Source organism: Psammomys obesus, unplaced genomic scaffold, assembly GCF_907164565.1.
Source record: "Psammomys obesus unplaced genomic scaffold, mPsaObe1.curated_primary_1811, whole genome shotgun sequence".
NCBI lineage: Eukaryota > Metazoa > Chordata > Mammalia > Rodentia > Muridae > Psammomys > Psammomys obesus.
This window is the reverse complement of record NW_026590767.1, coordinates 1,892,275-1,911,884: the sequence shown is the minus strand read 5'-3', so window position 1 is coordinate 1,911,884 and position 19,610 is coordinate 1,892,275. Positions and strand designations below refer to the sequence as shown.

General features: G+C 49.6%; 1 protein-coding gene across 5 annotated transcripts in view; it reads left to right on the top strand.

The window, feature by feature from the left end:
• The first annotated feature begins 4,284 nt into the window (after positions 1-4,284).
• Fgfr2 (fibroblast growth factor receptor 2) overlaps positions 4,285-19,610 on the top strand; it is a 103,961-nt gene continuing 88,635 nt past the window's right edge. For all 5 annotated transcript variants that reach the window (XM_055608806.1, XM_055608805.1, XM_055608804.1 and 2 more), the window contains exons 1-2: positions 4,285-4,751; positions 8,587-8,889. In XM_055608806.1, the coding sequence (XP_055464781.1) occupies positions 8,724-8,889 (166 nt within the window). In that variant the 5' untranslated portion in view covers positions 4,285-4,751; positions 8,587-8,723. The remainder of the gene's footprint in view (positions 4,752-8,586; positions 8,890-19,610) is intronic.

Below are 19,610 nucleotides of genomic sequence, written 5' to 3'. Positions count from 1 at the left end.
CGACCACTCGGGTAGTTCCCATTGGGCAGATCTGCTGGGGTGGGAGGGCGTGTCAGCAGTGATGGCTTCAGAATATATTAATGGAAGTTCTTACTAATTATTAGTAATAGCCCAGTAATGATAGGGCAGCCCAGCAGGTTCCAAGCTCAAGCCTGTGATGGACCCAGGAGGTGGGAGTAGCAACCTGTGGGGAGGCTGGTGATTATCACAGAACACACATGGCCTCTCCTACATGCTGGAAACCCCTGGGAGTAGCCCAGTGTCTGTCCCATCCTCATCCATTCATGCTCTTTGGGATCCATGCGACGGCTATGACATAAGAGGCACCAATTCCCCTCCTTTGCTCCTGAGAAAACAGATAACTCAGGAAAATGAAGTAACTGCGTCCAGTTCACACAGTTCTAAGACCTAACGTTATTCTTCTTAAGCCAGTCTCCTGGAGCCCAGGATGGCCCCAAGCTCACTCTCTGAGGCTGTCTTTGAACTGCTGGTTCTCAACTCTACCTCCTGAGTGCTGGGATTACAAGTGTGCATCTCCGTGTCTGGCTTCCAGAAGGACACTATATCCCAGGGAAGCAGGTCCATCTAGTTTAGAATCCTGGATGATATTCAGTGTCAATATGGAACACACACACACATACACACACACACACACACACACACACACACACACACACACACACACGTATTGCTCTAGTAAACACACTGATAGTCTGAGCAGATAGGCTGGGCTCTTTTCTCACCCTAGAGTAAGTTGCCTGGCTGTGGTTTTGGACCATGAGCTTGAACTCTAGCCATGCTTTGGACCTTATAGAGATGTCACTTAAAGACTAAAACCCATCATTTTGCATGTAGGCGTGCCCACACTGGCAGGGCTGAAGAACCCCTCAGTGTCACAGAGCCTTTGTTCACCCAACTTTTCCATAGGATGAAGTTTCACACAACCCATTAAAAGACAAATTACCCAAACATCTGAATCTCAACAGAGAGAGGCTGAGTGTCCTCCATATTCCTTTTCTCACAGCAATGGGCTAATCACACAATTTGTCTCTTGAAATGTATAGGATAGCAGAGTTCTGGTGTCCTCATTTTTCTTTCACTCCGCTGATGCGTCATTACTGGAGCAGTGGGGGAGGGGTGTGTCGTGAGGCCTTCTGGGGAAAAAGAAAAGGGTGACTACTCAAGACATTTTGTAAAAGGGGAAAATTGGGAAGAAAGGAGGCCCCCGTAGGGGGTTGGGGGTGGAGAATGTGGCCTTGTCTGGGGTTTCTTTCAGCTGAAACCTGCTGCCTAGCCGCCTTCAGTTCAAACTGTCACCTTCAGTTCTTGCTGGCTTTTCTGCCCTCACCCCCAAAACCTCAACAGATTGGGCCCTATTTACCTATTCACACTCGGCCGTGGAAACTCATTAATAGGCTTATTAGTAACAGCATTCACGGGAGGCCATTGACAAAAGGGGTTCCAGCCACTTGAAGAAGGGAGAGGGAGAAAAAAAACCTGCAAAGAGATTATTTTCTCATTCAGAAGCCTGGCTGGGCGAACGCTTTCCTGGACCATTGAGGTCACTTGAAGTCTAAATATGATGCAAAACTGATTTTTTTTCCCAAAAATTCCAAGCATACTTAAAAATTTTTTTTTTAAACTTAAGAATTTTCTGTGGTGAATTTGTGGGCTGTGCTCACTTAAAAAAATAAATAAAAAGAGTGCTCTTTGGTAATCAGGGCCTTTGGATGGATGGCTACCTTTTCATCTCCGTAAAGAAGAAATTCTGCACACTGCCTCTGACGTTAAAGAAGGTGTTTTTGTTTTCAGCGGAAGGCTTCCCTCCCATTCAGCATCCATGAAGCTATGGATGAATGGGGGGACAGGGACAGCGGCTTCCTGGGCCATTAATTTATGTGAGAATGTGTTAACCTCATTTTCAATGGCTAGTGGACCCACTGCACTATGGGAAAGGGCTCTGTCCTGAGACACGGAGTTTCCCATCGGTGGAGAACATAAAGAGCAGTGCCAGCCTGGAGCCGGACCCAGGTCACAGAATGAGCACACGCTGGCACCCCAATCGAGCGGCTTAGTGTCACCTGGCAGAGGTGTTCTGATCCAGGCCAGAGAACTCATCCTAAAAACACCCCTTTCCACTAAACATATGAACAGATCATTTTGTTTAGGAATCGGGCTGTTGTTTTTTTTTTTTTTGTTGAATTTTCAAACTATAATTTCATAGCTTTTTGCCCGAGGCTTTGAGAATGGATTTGCTACTGCTAGCTTTTAAGTGATTTGTAGAAAAGTTTCCCAGGCTATGCTGTGAATAAAAGTGCTCTTGCAATCATGTGGGGCCTGAGGAATCCGTGTATGTAAATGGCGTCAAGTCTAAGTATTAGGGACTCTGGTGCCACTCCCTTCCCAAACCTGTTTCCCGGGCGGGGGCGGCTTTACTGTTTGGCTCTGTTTGTCTTCAGGCACCAGGGGGAGTCTAAGGCTTTTCTGAACTTAGCGACTTTTTGAGTCAGGGTCTCAAGTAGCTCAGGCTACTGGAGACTGGTTTCAAACTCCTGAACTTCTCTTTATCTGGTGAGTGTGGGAATACAGCATGGCACTATGTTTGGCTCAATAATTAAGATTTTAAGTTATTTATTTATTTAGACAAAATGTAGTTAAGTAAAGCAGACCTGGCTTCAAACCTACTCTGTAGAGCAAGTCGGCCCTGAACTCAAGGCAATCCTCCCGTCTCACACTACTGAGTGCCGGGATTGCAATTTATGTGGTCTTGGATTTAATCACAGTTGCTCAAGGGTTGAATGAGTGAGAGAACACGCAGTGAAAGATGAACGATCCCAAGATAGTGTAGTGGAAGAGACAAATGGGAGATGCCAATCATTTATAACCTGGCCTGACATTAAGTTAAACAACTCCGCTTCGCAGCTGAGGAATAGAGGATTCAGAGAGAGAGGAATCCAATTAGGGTTGAGTGTGTAAGCTCCTTTCTTTTCTCTTTTTCCTTTTGGGCTGGAGATCAAACACAGGGCCTCATACATGCTAGGCAAGCGACGCAGCACTGGACTCCATCTCCAATTCCTCTTCTAGACTCTTCCGCAGCGTTTCCCTTTCTGTCTTGTTTTCCTTTTATTTGATGGGTGTGGATGTTTGCCTGCAAACCTGTCTGCACAGCTTGCATGCAGTACTCCCGGAGGCCGGAAGAGGGCTCCGGGCCCCCTGGAACGCGAGTTGGAGAGGGTTGTGAGGCAGCCTGTGGATGCTGGGAATTGAACCCGTCTCCGGCAGAGCGCTTAACCACGGAGTCATCTATCTCTCTGGCCTCTCTTTCTTTTCGTTTAAAGATTTATTTTTAAATTATGTGCCTGTATCTTCGTGTGGGTATAAACTCATGAATGCAGCTGCCTAAGGAGGCCAGAGGCTTTGGACGCCGTGGGGTTACAAGCCGTCGTGAGTGCCAGACATTATGCTAGGACTTGGCCTCTGGCCCCTCTGGAAGAGCGGGGGAAACACTCTGAATTCATCTCTCCAGTCCCCACCCCAACCCCCGCTGAATTTCTTTATGCTAATCTACAGTGATGCTATTTAAAAAAGATATTTTCTGTTGTGCAACACGCTTTTCTTTTTTTTCCGAAGACAACCACATTAAAAGGGCTCAACCAGCAGCCAGTTGTGTTAACTGCTCCGATCCTCAGTTTTCTTCTCACAGTTGGATATGTTACTCTGCAGGCAGATGTACTGATTAAGCACGTCCACTCACTCGTTAGGGCTTCCCGAACACACGCGCGCCCTCCCTCCTTTTGTTCGGAAGAACAAGATAACTCGACATTAGTCGCCCCCACGAACATTAGTTGCTTCTGCCCTCAAAGCTTCAGTGGCATGCAATGTTCGGCCGCAGTACCCTGCAGACGGAGTCTAAGGTGTCTGAAACTGCACAGCACTCCGTCCTCTGTTCCCTAACTTGACGTAAAACGGAGCGCATCCACCCTACACCGAAGCGGGTTAGGGAAGGGGGCAGCGGCCCACAGGGCCGATGATTAGCGGGATTCGGAGAGGTCATCTTCGCACCCCTGCGGGCAACGCGGCGGGGCCCCTCGCCTCCCCGGCGGGTGTCTCCTGGCGGCTGCTGGGCGTCGGGAGCCCGGCGAGGCTCGGGACTGCCCCAGCGCGAGGCGCTGATTGGCTGAGCGGGCGCCGCCGTCCAGGAAACGGCTCGGGTTTCAGCGGGGGGCGTGACCCGCCCGAGCAGGCTGCGGCGGCGGCGCGGGCGGCGCGGGGAGAGCGCCGGGAGAGGCGAGCGGCGGCGGCGGCGGGCGCGGAGCGGGCGCACGGGCGATCGAGCGCGAGGCCGCCGGAGCTCCGGCGCGGGGGCTGCCTGCGCGTCCCTGGCCCCGCGCGGCGGCTGCTTCCCGGGCTGGCGGGGGCCGGGCGTGAGCCCCCGGGCCTCGGCGTCCCTGCGCGCTGCGAGCGTTCGCGGCTCGCCAGCAAAGTTTGCAGGAGGCAACGCCGAGCCCCGGTCCTTTCTTCGGCGGCCGCCCGGGTCCGAGGGCAGCCCCGGCGTCATGTTCGGGCTGTGCTGCCATCCCGGGTGCGCGTGAAGCCTCGGAACCTTGGCGCCGGCCGCGACCCAGGGGAATCGTTCTCTCTTTCTCTCTCTCTTTTTGAGTTTTCCTCCGAGCTCATCGCCTGCTCCATCGCGACCCACTCCGGACTCCAGCGCCGCACCGAGCGGGCGCAGAGGAGCGCTGCCATTCAAGGTAATCGTCTTGCCGAACGCCTCTGGGAGCCTCGCCAGCCGGGAGAGTGGGCGCCGTGGGAGGATGCGGGGCACAGGATCCCCGGGAGGAGGGCGCGCGGGGGGTGGGGGGGACGATTGGGGGGCGCGTACTGTCAGTCTCTGGCTGTGTTGGTGGTGAGGGGGTGGATAGCTTTGGGGGAGTTCTTTCAGCACCTCCATCCAGATGCTGACATCTGCCTCTGCCGCCCGCGTCCCTTCCTTCCCTGTCAGACTCCGGCGGGCACAGTCCGGCCGACTGGGCGCGTTCCTTTGAGCTCAGAGCCGGCGCGCCATGGGGCTGCCTGCCAGTGGCACAGCCCACAGGCGAGGGCTCGGGAAGGGCATCTTCGGGGTGCCTGGTCCTTGGATTCTGGAAGCTTCAGCCTGGTACCACACAGGCCCGTGGGAGAGGTTCTTTCCTGGGAGAAACTGCTTTAGTGTGTCTGGCAACATCCCTAAAGGGATGGAGATGCCCGGGTGACACCTTTGGGGAGGCAGTGGCTCGGGGCCCGGATTCTGGTGCTGGCGGTCCCTCGCCTGCCACGGCGGTTGGCGCAGAAGGGATCGCAGCGCGCCTGGGGCTAGGGGGCGAGCTGGACCGACTTTTCCTAGTTCTCCTCGCTGCTCCTAGCGCAGCCGCGCCGAGATGTCGAAAGCGCAGGCGAGTTCTAACTTGCGCGCTCATTCTTGCAGCGCGGGGGAATCGGCCGAGGGCCCTGCGTGGCGCTGGCTTCCACCCTCGACCGGGGGGCAAGCGCGGGAGACTGGCCCCAGGCGCGGAGCCTTCTCCGTGCCCCTGCAAACTTCCCAAGACCTTCCTTCCTCACCGCCCCCCCCCCCGGTTCAATAAAACCTACCCTTAAAGGCAGACTTGCTTTCAAACCCAGGGCACCCATTATGTGTTTGGTGTGAAACGCTATCAACATTTAAAACTCCATTGTCCCCCGCGTCCCAAATCCCTGTAAATCTTCCACCAGCCTCGACTCATTTTCATCTGAAAAGCCTGTTTAGTTTGAATAGAAAAGCAATCAGGCGCCCCTTTCCCTCTCGTTGGAATGTCAATTAAAATGCAGATTTCTCGGAGCTCTTTAGCGCCCCAAGAAGAGGGACAAAACAGGATACTCCAGGCTGACAAATGAAAGAAACGCTACAGTGAAGTTGGGTGTTGGTGGTGCTGTGCACCCAAGCTGCTCGAAGTACCCGCTGAAACGTTAGGGCTGGGGTCCTCGTCTTACGCACCGGCAGCTTGTACTTTTGGGATTTCGTCTTTAGGAACGACCCCCTTCACACACACACACCCGGGGGGGGGGGGCGGTGACAGCTCCCTTCCCCGTTCAGTCACGTCGGGAAGTTAAGGGGGCCTTGAAAGCCAGGATAGGGGGTCTACGTTTAGTATTAGTCTGGTAATGGGAGGTTCCTCCCATGAGAAATCCATTTGGCCAACGAGATGCCAATTGCTCAGCCCGCTGAGGCACGCTGGGACTGAGGGACCCTTTAAGGTAGCAGCACCCCCTTTGCCCGCCCCCCTCCTCCCCAAGAGCTAGCCCTCAGTTGTCTGCCTTCTTGCAGGGCAGCAGAGAGTGTGTAAACTTGTAAAGCACTGCGCAAGCTCACCAGCCCCACTCTTTCCGTCACTTTGCCTGCCTTCGGAGGCAGACTTGGGCGGAGGTGACCCCAAGGGGCGGGTGGCGGTGAAGAGCCATCCGTCAGAGCGAGGGTGAGGGCTCCTCCCTCGTAGGCTGAGAAGAGAGTTCCCTTTCAGGGGGGAAAATAAACAGGCTGGGGCTTTCACTCGGGCTCAGCCTCCAGGAAGGATTACGGTATTGAAGGCAGGAAGCTGGGATTGTGGCCGCCAGCAGCATGCTGGGCCTGTGTTCCCAACACGGAGCCTTGGGACCTAATTATCCTGCCTAGGAGGTCGCGCGGCACTTTCGTCCGCACGGGGAGGAGCTGCGCAGACCTGCTGCCCTCACTTCCAAACCTCTCCTTACAGAGCTTTGAGGAGGGGGTTCCTTTGGGACTGGGCCTGGGGAGAACCAACGTTCAAGTTGGATCAGGCCGGGGCACTGGCCCTCTTCCTCCTCCAGCAGGAGCTGAGGCACTCCTGGGTAGGGACTGGTGGGGAAGGTGGTCCCTGAGCAGCCTGCTGCAAGACCTACTCGGATCTGAAATTGTTTGTGAGGTTGCTAAAGAGGCGGATTATTTCCCAGCCTCCTGAAAGTTCTTAGTAAATCGGTGAGAATGTGTGTGCGCTCTCCTCTCTCCTCTAACAGGTATGTAGAAATAGACAGGGAATTAATTACCTTTTGGGACTCTTGGCTTTAAGAAGAAAGAAGGGTTGGGGAGAAAAATCTTTCAAGCCATCTCAAAACGCTGGGCACCTAAACACGTGCTGGGTGCGCGCGCACGCGAGCGCACACACACGCACACACACACACACACACACACACACGCTCACACAACCCTGGCTTTTGTTGTTAGCTATACCATTTTAAAAAACAAACACAAACAACAGCTTCTCATTTCCCTCTTGGAGATGCTTGCTCTTTGCCTACGCTCCCTAATTCTCAAGTGAAGAGTAAGAGGAACAGATTTTAGGCTAGGGAGGACTTGAGGGAGGCTCTGGCCATGTCGAAATCCTCTGTCCGGAATTGAAAGCATTAGACTCTTCTCCCCCTTTTCCTTTTCCTTTTTTTCTTTTTAATTTTTATTAAACCTCTCACCCATCCCCAGGCTCATCACAGAATCCAGTGCCCAAGGTTCTGTCCAATCCTTCCCGACCTTTGTTTTAAGCAGGCTCTCTAAAGCTTGTGCATTCTGACTCAAGGCTTAGTCACCGAGGACACTGAACAAACTTTAAGTTATTTGTACTGTGGTGAGCTTTCTTGGGAAATTCTTTCTGCTCTGGATCCAGTAAGTCGAGTGCCTCTTGTGACTGATACTTTGGAAGTTTAGCCAGTAGGTTAGCGTCTTGAACGTTCCCAGGCCAGTCACACACCAGGACAACTTGCACGTGCCATCACCATTACTCAGAAACTCTTGCATTATTCATCAAGGTTTGTATCTGCTCTGTATCTTAACCCCCTTGACACAGGTCGAAGGCGTTTAGTGAGTATGCCTCGACACTGTCTTGTAGTCAGTGGAAGGGAATTCAGGCTTTGAAACCCCCGGCTGGATCAGGCTCGCTCTTTCTAAGTGGCTGCTTGGCGAAAGATTCAAATCCACGCCTGCAGTTGAAAATGAATCCTGACAAGTGTCAACTGGTGGGAATTCCTTGTAGCCTTCCTGGGATTCTTTGATTCTGCTGCTCTCCTTTCTTCCTGAGAACCACACTGAAGGGACCGGCCGCTCAGCTCCAGCTCGAGCTTGGGGCAGACCCTTCCTTCCTCCAGGCAGCCTCATAAAGGCCAGCTGGGATGAGAGAAGCTGATGAGGCTGCTTGTGCCAAGCCCGGCGTTCTAAGCTCGTTATTTTGCAGTTGCCCTTGAAAGGAAGGAAGGTCGAGTTCTCCGGCAACCTGGTAGCTCTGATAGTGGATGGAAGGACACTCTGCGTAGCTGGGTGGCTGGGCCCTACAGCAATGGTTTAGCTATGTGTCTCTTAAAAGTAAGCTTTTTAGAAGATTAGCCCATTCCAGCTAGTGGACTAGCCTGGAAACAGCTGGGACGCCCAGGTGAGGATGGAAGGCTTTTCCGATAATGAAAAAGAATGTGTTTGCGCACGTATCGAGAGGCTGAGAAACTGTTTCATCCCATCTGGGTTTAAGCGAGTTGGCACAGGGGAAAGACTGCACTAACCGGCTGAATCTCTTTCAGTGGCAGCAGCAGCAGCGACAGTGACAGCGACAGCAACAGCGGCCTGAGCTCAGCCACCGCCACAGTGCCCTGGCTCCTGAGCCCCCTGTGGGCTGAAGACATTGCAGGTAGCCCATGGTCCTAGAGGAAGTGTGCAGATGGGATTACCGTCCACATGGAGATATGGAAGAGGACCAGGGATTGGCACCGTGACCATGGTCAGCTGGGGGCGCTTCATCTGCCTGGTCTTGGTCACCATGGCAACCTTGTCCCTGGCCCGGCCCTCCTTCAGTTTAGTTGAGGATACCACTTTAGAACCAGAAGGTAAGTTGTTGCACGTCATTTTTAGGGTACCTGTTTGTTGTGGGGAAGATGTCTGGGAGAAGTGGTCATTAAAGGAAAGGCCTGTTTCAGCCAGTTGTCTTCATAGGGTGACCTCTTTCCATGTCTTACACAGCAGAGCTTTGGGGTGGCGGGGGGTGTCTTGGCTTCTAGGCATGAGTGGAGTGGTTTGGCTTGCTCTGTTCTCTGTGCTGGGTGAGGGAGGCGGCAGCAGTTCCTTTCCCAGCCAGTGCCTGGCAGCACTCTGGAGGAGATGTCCCTTGACAACATGACTGTTCTCTGCGGCCTTCTGGAGTTGCTTTCTGGATGGAGGGAGAGCCCTGAATTGCTGTTCTTTTGGCTGAAGGACGTAGGCAGCCCCTGAAAGCTGATGTCTTCTTTGCGTTGTTAAAAGAAGGCTCTGAAGTTGAGTACCGAGAGCCCTGCCATACTGGACGGTTCTTAAACTGCTGTGAGCTCCTTGTGCTAAGCCTAGCATTGCAGATGGGCAGGTTTTATGTTGGGAAGATTCGAACATGAATACACCCAGGAGTCCCCCATCCGAGGAAATGCCAGATTTCACTAGTGTTTGGCTTTGGACACTTGACTGCAAATGTGAAAAGCTAGTGTGAGGAGGACATGGCCGAAATTCTGAGCCGGGCAAAGGTCTGATCCTTCTCCCGGGCCCTTTTGAGACGTGGTTGATAGCCAAGCTTCTCCGCTCGGTGCAGCATGGAAATCTGTCATCAGGAGGGAATATTGGTAGGCGAGTTATTTTTTGAGTGGTAATCCGAGCGTGACACTGCAGATCCCAGCACTCATCGCCACTTAATGAACGTGTTTGCTGAGGGCCCACCTGGTGCCGGCTGGGCTTTGGAGTCCGTCACGGTCCCGAGTGCTGGCAGGTCAGCTGAATTGCTGTGGTTATGCACCCTGAATCAGGGTCCCGAAGAGCAGTGTGTTCATCCAGAGGGGAATGGGGCAGGGGAGCCGAACCCCCAAGGAGGGCTAGGTGCCCATCTGGGAGGAGGGCTTGAGAGATGGGTGCTCAGAAAGATCCGCCCAGGCACTGACACTGGCCGTGTGTGCACGAGGCTGGGGGGCGCTGGGCCACGTAGGTGCCTGGAAATGTTATAAATTACCAGGTGTCTTTGGAAAGGAAATATGGTAGGAATTTGTGTATGAGGCTTGTTCCACAGACAGCTCACAGCCACTTTTGGAAGCACCTCTTTGTGACTTCTCCTTTGACATCAGGGAGAGAGTAATTTGCAACAGTGACGTGTTTTTTCAAAGAGGGGAAAGGATTGGGTTTCTGAAAGTCTGGTCTGTACTTCTTTAATTTTGCTAATAATTAAAATGGATGTTCCCCTAATTGCTGGTTTTCCCTGGAGTATGTGGCTCAGCACAAACTAAGGAAGCTGAGCTGGGATTTCCTACAGTGTGGGCTTCAGTAACAGTCCCGGTTAGGAAAGAATTGTCATTTTTCATTTGGACTCTCGGGGCAGTATTGCTGTGAGTTGATTCAGTGCAGAGTATAAAATGGTCCTGAAGGGTTTCCTGGGCTGCATCTAATTACCTAAGGAAGGTTATAAGATGTTTGTACGTGCAGGGAGAAGACAGGTGGGGGGGGGTAGGAAGGACAGTGGGATGGAGTCCCCCAAATGGCTCTTTGTGTAAGCACTGATATCCAACAATGTGAGCATTGTTGAAAGCAGATCCCATCCCCTGGGGACGTGTAGGTGCATGTAAGGCTAGAGGGGAAAGCCACGAAGTCCCAGAAATTGTGGGTCATACTTTGCCAATGCCCCTGGGTACGCTTTGCTTGGTTCAGAGTTTGCATGAGGTTCAAATCGCATCCAGAGTAGGGAGCTGCTAAGAAAAAAAAAAAAAAAAAAGAAAAAGAAAGAAATGTCTTAAGGTGTGGAGCTTCACCAGAACAGGCCTGGAAAAAGCAGAGAAATCTCAGGGCCTCAGTTTCCCCTTCAACTACTGAGAGTTCAATATGATGAATATGGGGGAAGCTCTTTATCAATAATTGTACAGGAAGGTCCCCATATGCCTTCTGAGTACCGCCTCAAGAAGCTTTTTGTTTTTTCACCAGTGACCTACATAGAAATAACAGAAATACAGCAGCTCCTGGCATCGATGGTGGCCATGACCATCCCTGTCCTCAGCAAGCTGGGGCAAGGTGGTGCCATTTCTCAAAACAAGCAAGCAACAAGATACACTTGAGGTGAAAGTTGCTTTTTTATATGGAGGAGACAGCTGTGCTCCCTCTCTGCAGGTTCCATGCTCACTCTCCTTGTCTTTTAGACCAACACTGCTGTTGGTTTCTAGGTAACCAGAAGGAAACCAAGCTAGCCATGAGGCTCCTTAACGAGGCTGTGGTGTCTCCTTACCCTTCTGGAATGTGTGCGCATGCGCGTCCAGCCGCCATATTGAGTGCAACCTGAACTTTAGCCAACACTGAATTCACCTTCCATCATCTAAAGCTTTACTATGGAAGACATTGGTTTGCTAATTTGGAAGCTCAGTTCAGATAATGTCTATTGGGCCGGATAAGTATAAAATCAAGACGTTCCTAGAAAGAGCCGGTGCCTCCGTACTGAAGAGCCCTTTTGGCCCTTTAGGGAAATGTTATGTTCAGTCATGTAGTTCTGTGTAGGATATCCAATCATGTAATGTAATCATGTCATTATCCCCCATCCTATGCTGCCTGTGTGTCTCTGGACATTTTCTCAAGTGGCGGGAGCAAGGTTGGGTCAAGTCAGTTGACCTAAGAAGAAAATAATCTCTATATGATTTTACTCAGTGTTTCAGAATGGGAATGAGTGTATCCAACCGGTCGTTCCGTGCGACAAAGGACCACAGTGTCAACAGCTGTGGATTTGGGAGGGGCGGTCCTGAGTCTAAGTACAGTTCTATTGATTCATATTCTGAACGTTCCCAGTGTCGTCAAGCTTGATTACTGCCGCTCTGAGTTCTTACTTTCAGATTCCCCCTGACATTGTCACCTGCTCTGGTTAATTAAGTCCTTGTTGACATTAAGGGAATCTGTTTACCCCAGCCCAGTAGGAGCTAAAATAAAAGGGCCTTTCCAACCCCAAACCCTTAATTACTTTCCCACCCTCTGCAAAGGGACAGCCTGGGAGGGGGGTGAGGGTGGGGAGAGTAATTTTCATGCCTTAAGGCCCCCTCCCCCCCAGAACACAAAAAAGTTTTTTGGGCGGTCTTCTGGGGTGATGCTGCTCTGCATCCAGGCGAGCCCTTATAAAGTTCACCAGTGGAGATGCCGAGTGTGCAGTCTTCATGGAGACCTGCTGACGTCAGAGATTTTCAGGGCAGTTCAAGTCTCTCGCCGGAGTATCCTACTCGGTGTGGTCTCAGCCCTCACCACTGAATTGCCAGTTAAAAGGAGAGAAAGGAAAGATCTGCATGGCACAAGTGGATGATTTAAAATCAGTCTTGTGTTTCCTATTAGCTGCGTTTGTGTTCCTCAGTATGAGTGTGAATATTTAGCAGTCGACTGTAACTTGATAGTTAGCTGAGGAACAAGGGCTTATTCTTGGTCAATTAAACCAAATGTAGGCGCATGCTGTTAGACACACAATGGAGTACATATTCTTCATTAGTATATAATGTATTTCACAATTCATGGACAAAGAACTGTGTTTAATATTCCTTCAAGAGCAAAAATCTGGCCTGCCCAGAAAATTGGCATTCATGGAACTCTCTTGCTGGCTTCTGCTGATCTGGGTAGAGCGTGTATGTGTGTTTGTGTGTGTGTGTGTGTGTGTGTGTGTGTGTCTGTCTGTCTGTCTGGGTGTGTCTGTCTGTCTTTCTGTGTTGCCTATTCATTTTCAGTTAAAAGACTAATCACTTAATTTAAAAAAATTGCCTCCCCTTCCCAGCCAGCACCCAAAGACCTTTTGTTGGTATTTTTATTTTAGATTAGGTGTGTATATGCACATCTGTGTGGGTATGTGTGCATGAGCACAGGTGCCCATGGGTGCCAGAGGTTTTGGATACCCAGGAGCTGGATCTGGAATTGAATGTGGGTCCTCTGCGAGAGCAGTTTGTTCTCATGACCACTGAGCCATCTCTTTTGCTCAATATAGTTCAAAGTTGTTTTTTTTTTTTTTTTCTGTTGAAGGTGCGAACTCAAATAACCAAGCATTCCAATATGAGACGTTTCCAATATCATATTTAATGAATAATTACATGGTTCTGAAATAACGGGGTAGTGTTTAAACAGGAAGGGGATGTTTGATGTTCACATTCTCTGTGGAGTTCGTGCAGTAGCCCTGTGAGTGAATCGGCCCTCATACTTGCAGACTCTTCGGCTACTTACAGTTAGGGTGGTCATTAAAAGACAACCGAGTTCCTTTCATCAGGGTCTGTCTTACTTTTCCATTTCTGATTGAGTCCCTGGGATTGATCCAGCTGGGTGTCTTGTCTTGGTCGGCAGCTCAGGAATTATTTTGGGGGAAGGGATGCTGCAGGCTATTTTACAGATAATTATGGGTTTCCTGTACAGAAATGTCTCTGTAGGGGCTGGAGCAATGACTCTGTGATTAACAGCACTTCCTGCTTTTGCAGAGGACCGGTGTTGGGTCCCTAACACCCACAGGGAACTGCTCATAATTGTCTTTATCTCCAGCTCCAGGGGGATCCGCTGCCTCTAACCTACTGCTGCCTTCACGTGCCCTTTTTTACACATGGGTTTCCCTTGCCCTTACCATCATTGTTGCTTTGCCGAGAATGATAGAAAAATCCAAGATCGTAGACCCATGAGTGGTTTTGCAAAAGTATATGTAACCACCAGGACAAGGCATGACTGTTCTTTTGTGCCGGCGGTTTGTTTTTTGAGATAGGGTCTCACTATGTAACCCAGACTGGCTTGGGATTTGCCCTTGTAGCCCAGGTTGGCCTAGAACTTTCAATCCTCTGGCCTCAGTTTCCACACCTGTCTATCATCCTTGAAGAGCACATGTCTTGATTTTCAGTAATTTTGGAAAGCTTGGACTATGATTTTTTTTTTTTTATGGTTGCTTTATTTATCTTTATGTGTACAAGCAGTTTGCCTGCATATATGTATATGACATCATGCATGTGTCTGGTGCATGAAGAGGCCAGAAGAGGGCTTCCAGTTCCCTGGAACTAGAGTTAACGTGGTTGTGAGCTGCCATGTGGGTCCTGAAATAGAACCCCGTGGTCTTCACCACTGAGCCATCTCTCCAGCCCTATGATTCAATGTGGAATGCACTGCCTTTTTTTTTTTTTTTGCCTGAGGCCACCATAGGTAGAGATGCCTTTTGTGGACATTTATTTATTTATTTATTTATTTATTTATTTATTTATTTATTTATTTATTTCATTATAATAAAAGAAAATCCACTGCTTGCTTTTGACTGGGCCAACTCAGGGGGCTAAACCCTCACATCCCCTTGCCTTTAACTTTTTGCTCAACTAAAGAATCATGAATTCCAAGGCATTTCTGGACAGAGAATTTTAGATTATGGTGAGCATATTTTATGAGGATGTTAAAAATAGCTCCTAAGGAGAATGCTGATAGATCCAGGAGTGAGAACCAGGCTGGCATGTTTATTTGTATTATTTATGTAGCACCTTTCCTGAGACATCTCAATCCTGAGCGCTAACTAAATAAACTCATATAAATCCCATGATTGTTTCCTAACCCCGGAACTTGTCTTTTATTACACAGGAGAGTGTTGTTATACCTGACAGTTTACAAATACTGTTTTTCTTTTCTTTTCTTTTTTTCCATATGTGACCAAGTGTTTTAAAGGTACCCAAACGCTGAAAATGGCCAGCTTGGTGTGTTTGTTACCCTTCGAAACTAGAGATCTTTGTGACTGGAGATCTTTGTAAAGTTTATTCTCTTTGGACACCCTTCAAGTTCAAATTGGGAGCTGACAGTTGGCTAGCCCTAGAGTCATGTGGCTTGCTTCAAGGCGCCTCTTTCCTGTTCCACCCTTACCCTTTGAATTTCCACTAAGGCTGTTGCTTAACTGGCTGTAGCAGGTAGACTGCTGAATATATAGCTTATATGGATAAATGTTTCGGATTTAAAGCCACTCAGGTCTTGAAAGACTAAGGAGTCTTGATCCAACATTTGACTCTTAAAATTTTAAATAGAAACTAGGAAAGTTGTTTTGAATAGTGTGTGATGTGCTCTCTGGAGGTACATTCTCTGAGGAAATTGCCCTTGGGAGCTGAGTTTGAATGTCTCTACTATCTACTTGACCTCAGCCAATTGAGATAACCCCTCTGAAACACCAAGATAATATCTAAATTGTGCAGATTGAATACAAACTGGACTGTAGGTCCTGGCTCAGCGCAGGTGCTCTGTAAATGCTGATTTCTTCCTATCCCACACCCTTGTCAAAGTAAATAAAACACATATTTCAAAGACTGGTATGATGCCTGCCTTGTAATCTGTAATGATAAATGGCAAATTTACAGACAATGAAATAGAAAAGAACGTTAGGCCTTCCTTTATCCAAAAGCCCTCTTGGGCTTTTTCAAGCCTCCTGGGGTTTAGACATGTGACTTCTGTTGCTTGTAGTCTGAGTGTTCAAGGTTGACGTCTCTTTCTTTTTTAAGAAAGTCAATTGTAGCTACATGGCACATAGTGAGAATATGTCATGGACATGGTACATTTTGTCAGGAGAGTCTTCTGTTTGCACTTTCCAAAGGATCAGTGTAGGCAACCGAAGGATGGTGGAGGGGTTGGGTGTGTTGGGTGTACTGTAGGGTGCTCTGCTCTGTCCAGGCCAGCGAGAAACCTACCCCTCCTGGTGGATGATGGTTGCCTTTTGCCACCTTCTCCTGTAATGCCTTCCTCCATTAGCCTGCCAGGGTAGCTAGGTGCTGGGCGTCCACTCGTCCACATGGAAGGGAGCTCAAGAAATCGTGATGGAATCCAAAGTGGTGACAGAATTGAATATTAATTTTCATGGTTCCTCTAGGAGGGGTTCGTGACAGCATGGGTTCAGGGTGAGAGCATGTCCTTCAACTCAGTCCTTGGGATAAAGATGGTTACCCATGAGGACAGGTGAGGTCATGCTCTTCACTCCATTGCTTGTGATAATGAAGGTGAAGGTGGTGATGATGGGAGCAGCCAGGCATTTATTAAGTGCCTGTGGTGTCTCATGTGTGCTGGCTACATTGACAAATTGCCCCTTTCCAATAAATGGGCAGACCCCAGGGGGTCCATTTCATGAATACAATCTTTGCAAGTTTTAGAGATGCTATGATTTCTGGACAGCTTCGCAGTGAGCACACACCCAGCCTTTAGGTGAATTTATTGGTAGAAGATGGCTTTCACAGCTGCTTCCTCCTTCTTCAGGAGGATATTTGGTGGAAGGTTGGGCACCCCTCTTGTTTTTTTCCTCACCCCTATTTTGAACGTGAAACTTCACAGGACAGGCTGGTTGATTCTGTTTCTTCCTCACTTACCCATACCCCTTCCTTAAGTCATTCGAAAAAGAGTTTCAGGCAATAAAAAGTTTTTGACAGTTCCATTCTGTGATTCTTCTGCAATGGCCTCTGGTGATATGTAGGGAATTTGTAAGAAGTCTGCACCCTTTGCTGCCAGGGGACCAGTGGGAGACCACACAGAGCCCTGGATGATGACTTCCGCTGAGTCACTGAGCAGGAGTTCAGGTCAGGAAGGCCCATCTTGCTCTTGCCATTTGCTCCTAAGCCATCCCTAGATCTTCCTTGCTCCCTATACTTCTGTGGTCTGCCCCAGGTCCTGCCGATCCCTACCTTGATTTCATTGCTGTTTCCACAGCCGTTTCAAACTTTCCTTCCCAGCATTTCTGCCTTGCCACCGGTGGGAAGTCAAAGGCCATCTGCATAAGATGATCTGAAACTCCCTCAGCCTGTGGTTATGGAAATGACAGGTGTGGGGGCCCTTTCTCCCGTGCTGTGTCACTTCTCTCCAGAGATTAGGGAATCCCCTATCTTCTATCCACCTTCTGTCTCCTACCCTCTCCCCCAGGGGAAAAAAAAAAGAAAAAAATTCCAAGAACTAAAGGTTGGAAGCCAAGACACCCACTTCTCCTCCAGCTTTGGCCAAGAAGGGTGTCCCTGGGGGCAAAAGAAGCCAGGAAACGAAGCCTGTTTTTAAAGGAAGCAATGTTCATTTTGGTGGCTTAAAAAAAAAAAAAAAGAACTCTGGTCCCAGCCAGCTGTGGAGGTGAGTGGGACCGGACAGGGTACAGATCTTTGTAGAGATCACTTGTGCAGTGAATGGGACTCAGAGGTTGCAGGCATGAGGCGAGGCAGGGGCACTGTTAACAATAAGGAGCCATGGCAGCTTTCCCTCAGAACTGTATAACCCTTGGGTATAATGACCACTCCCCAAGCTGGTAGAGAGATGACATAGGTGTGCTTTTCCAGGCTCAGGGTATTTAAGTTCCATTGAGTTAGTTTCCTAACTTACTGGTTGATTGGTTGAGCTAGGGTCTTGAACTTCTGATTCTCTTGTCTCTACCTCCTGAGTGCTGGGATTACAGGCAGGCACCACTATAACCCAGTTCCCATCTCATGTTTGTTGTGGAAAGGTGTTCACCCTGAAAGGGTGGCCAGTCCGAGGAGGAGGCTGCACCACGCCGTAGCTGGTTGTTTTGCTCTGTTCCTTGATGTCTCTTTCCTGGCATTTCATCTCTCCGATTGATTTCTTGCCCAGTCCTCATGGGAGGCAAGGAAATGGTAGAGGCTGAGAGGTCAGAAAAGCCCTGCTGGTCCTGGGCAGAGTGGTGACGGCTTCTTCCTTGCCTGGCACAGTGACACACCTTGTCCTCGGAACGCCACAATGTTTGGGCGCCTCGCCCGGATCTTCCTAGACTCAGTGGTAAAGTCTGAAGGTAGCCACTCTTCAGATTTGTTTGCTTTCTGAAAGCCTTTCCCTCCAGGCAAATCTGAGGTCTGTAGGGCAGGAGAGAAAGGTTAACTATGGTGGTGCCATCTTAATTTGGATCTTCCAAGCAAATGTGTGGAACTTCCAAGCAAATGTGGGTTTCAGTCCTTCCCTGGAAAACACTGCAGAAAAGTGATCCTTATGGCTCTGGCCTTTTTAGGTCCTGCGGTGTTAACCCAGCTGTAATGGTGTCTCCCCCAGCTCCAGCATGATCCCTGCACTCTCCTGAAAGCAACTTTCTATGAGGTCACTGCTGTCCAGCTGCTTGCTGACCCGCTCCTCTATCAGAGTCCCCACCAGCTCCCATGCAGGCCTGAGTTAGCTGAGCCCCAGCAACAGGATCAAACTCATTCCAAGGGGGAAGGCCATCTGTTTCTCGGTCTCCAGCTGCTGGCCCTTCATTTGCAATTGGCTGGGATGCTGACGAGGGGACCAGTCCTGGGGACACATCTGCAGCCTCTGAATGGTGTTGTAACTGGGGTCCTGCTGAGAAAAGAAAGGCCAGTCCCTTTAAATAAACTTGCTGAACAATATCCCCCCCAAAGGTCTGGAGTCAGAGAAGCAGGAGGCTGCCTGGCCCTCTGGGGCTGACTCTTAACCTTGCCTTTTGTAGCTAGGCCACTTTAAAACTATTCTTTTATTCAGAAAGTGCTTATCAAGTGGAGGGAGGGACGGCCTGCTCTGAACTAGGAAAATGCCACATAGGATTTGGGCATCGATCTGCCCCTTAAGGGAATTAGAGGCAAATATCTCCACTTGAGGGTGTGCCATTTATTGAATATTTATCTTAGTGTCAGAGAGGCAGGCTTGCTCCAGATGCAGCTTCTAAAGAGCCACAGGCAACATGAAGTCCGCACAAACTTGCCTCTGGAATGTAGTCCGGCCTCAGGAACACCTGCCAATTACCCTAGTTCATTGCAAGCAGGCCCTCAAGCTGTAGCTGCTCTAGGCACTGTGATTCTTGGGCCTGTCGCCTGTAGTTTCGTGTTAGAGCCCTTATTCCCAGCATCTGGGCAGTTAGGATAATTCAGCCCACTGCCAGCTGAGTCCTGATGGGATTCTTGACTGTAAGGACTTCCTAGGGGGTGTGACGTGGTGTGTGTATTCATTTAGTGGATGAATAGCAGGTGTGTGGGCTGTGCATGTATGTGTGAGTGTGTACATATGTGTGTGTGCATACACATGTGTGTCTGCATTTGTGTGAAAGCCAGAGAGGATGACCTCAGTTGTTTTCTTCAGGTGTTGTCTACCCTTGGTTTTAGTGACAGGGTCCCTTACTGACCTGGAACTTAACATATAGGTTAAGCTGGCTGATTAGCAGGCCCTAGGGATGTATTTCCCTCTGCCTGTCATCACACCTAGCTTTTTTGAAAAAAAAAAAAAAAGAAAAGAAAAGAAAAGAAAGAAAAAACGTGGGTTCTGAGGAATCAAAATCATGCTTGCAACACTTTATGGACTGAGCTATCTGTCACCCCAGTCCCTGAAGGAGGTACAATGAACTGTAGGTTTTTTTGTTTTGTTTTGTTTTTTTAAAGCAGGTATTAGGCATGGCCAGGATGAGGAGGAGCCTTCCAAGACCTTCATATGTTTAGTTCCACTTGGGAACCTTGCAGGAATCCCCACTTAGGGAAGCAGCATATATAAGATGTGACAGATTTGTTCATTTGAAAGAAAACCCTGGTTTGGAGTCAGAGGAATGCGAGTGGACATTCTCACGGGGCTGTATAAATCCTCTGCTGACCCATCTGCTGACCTGTTAGAATCAGGTTGTGAC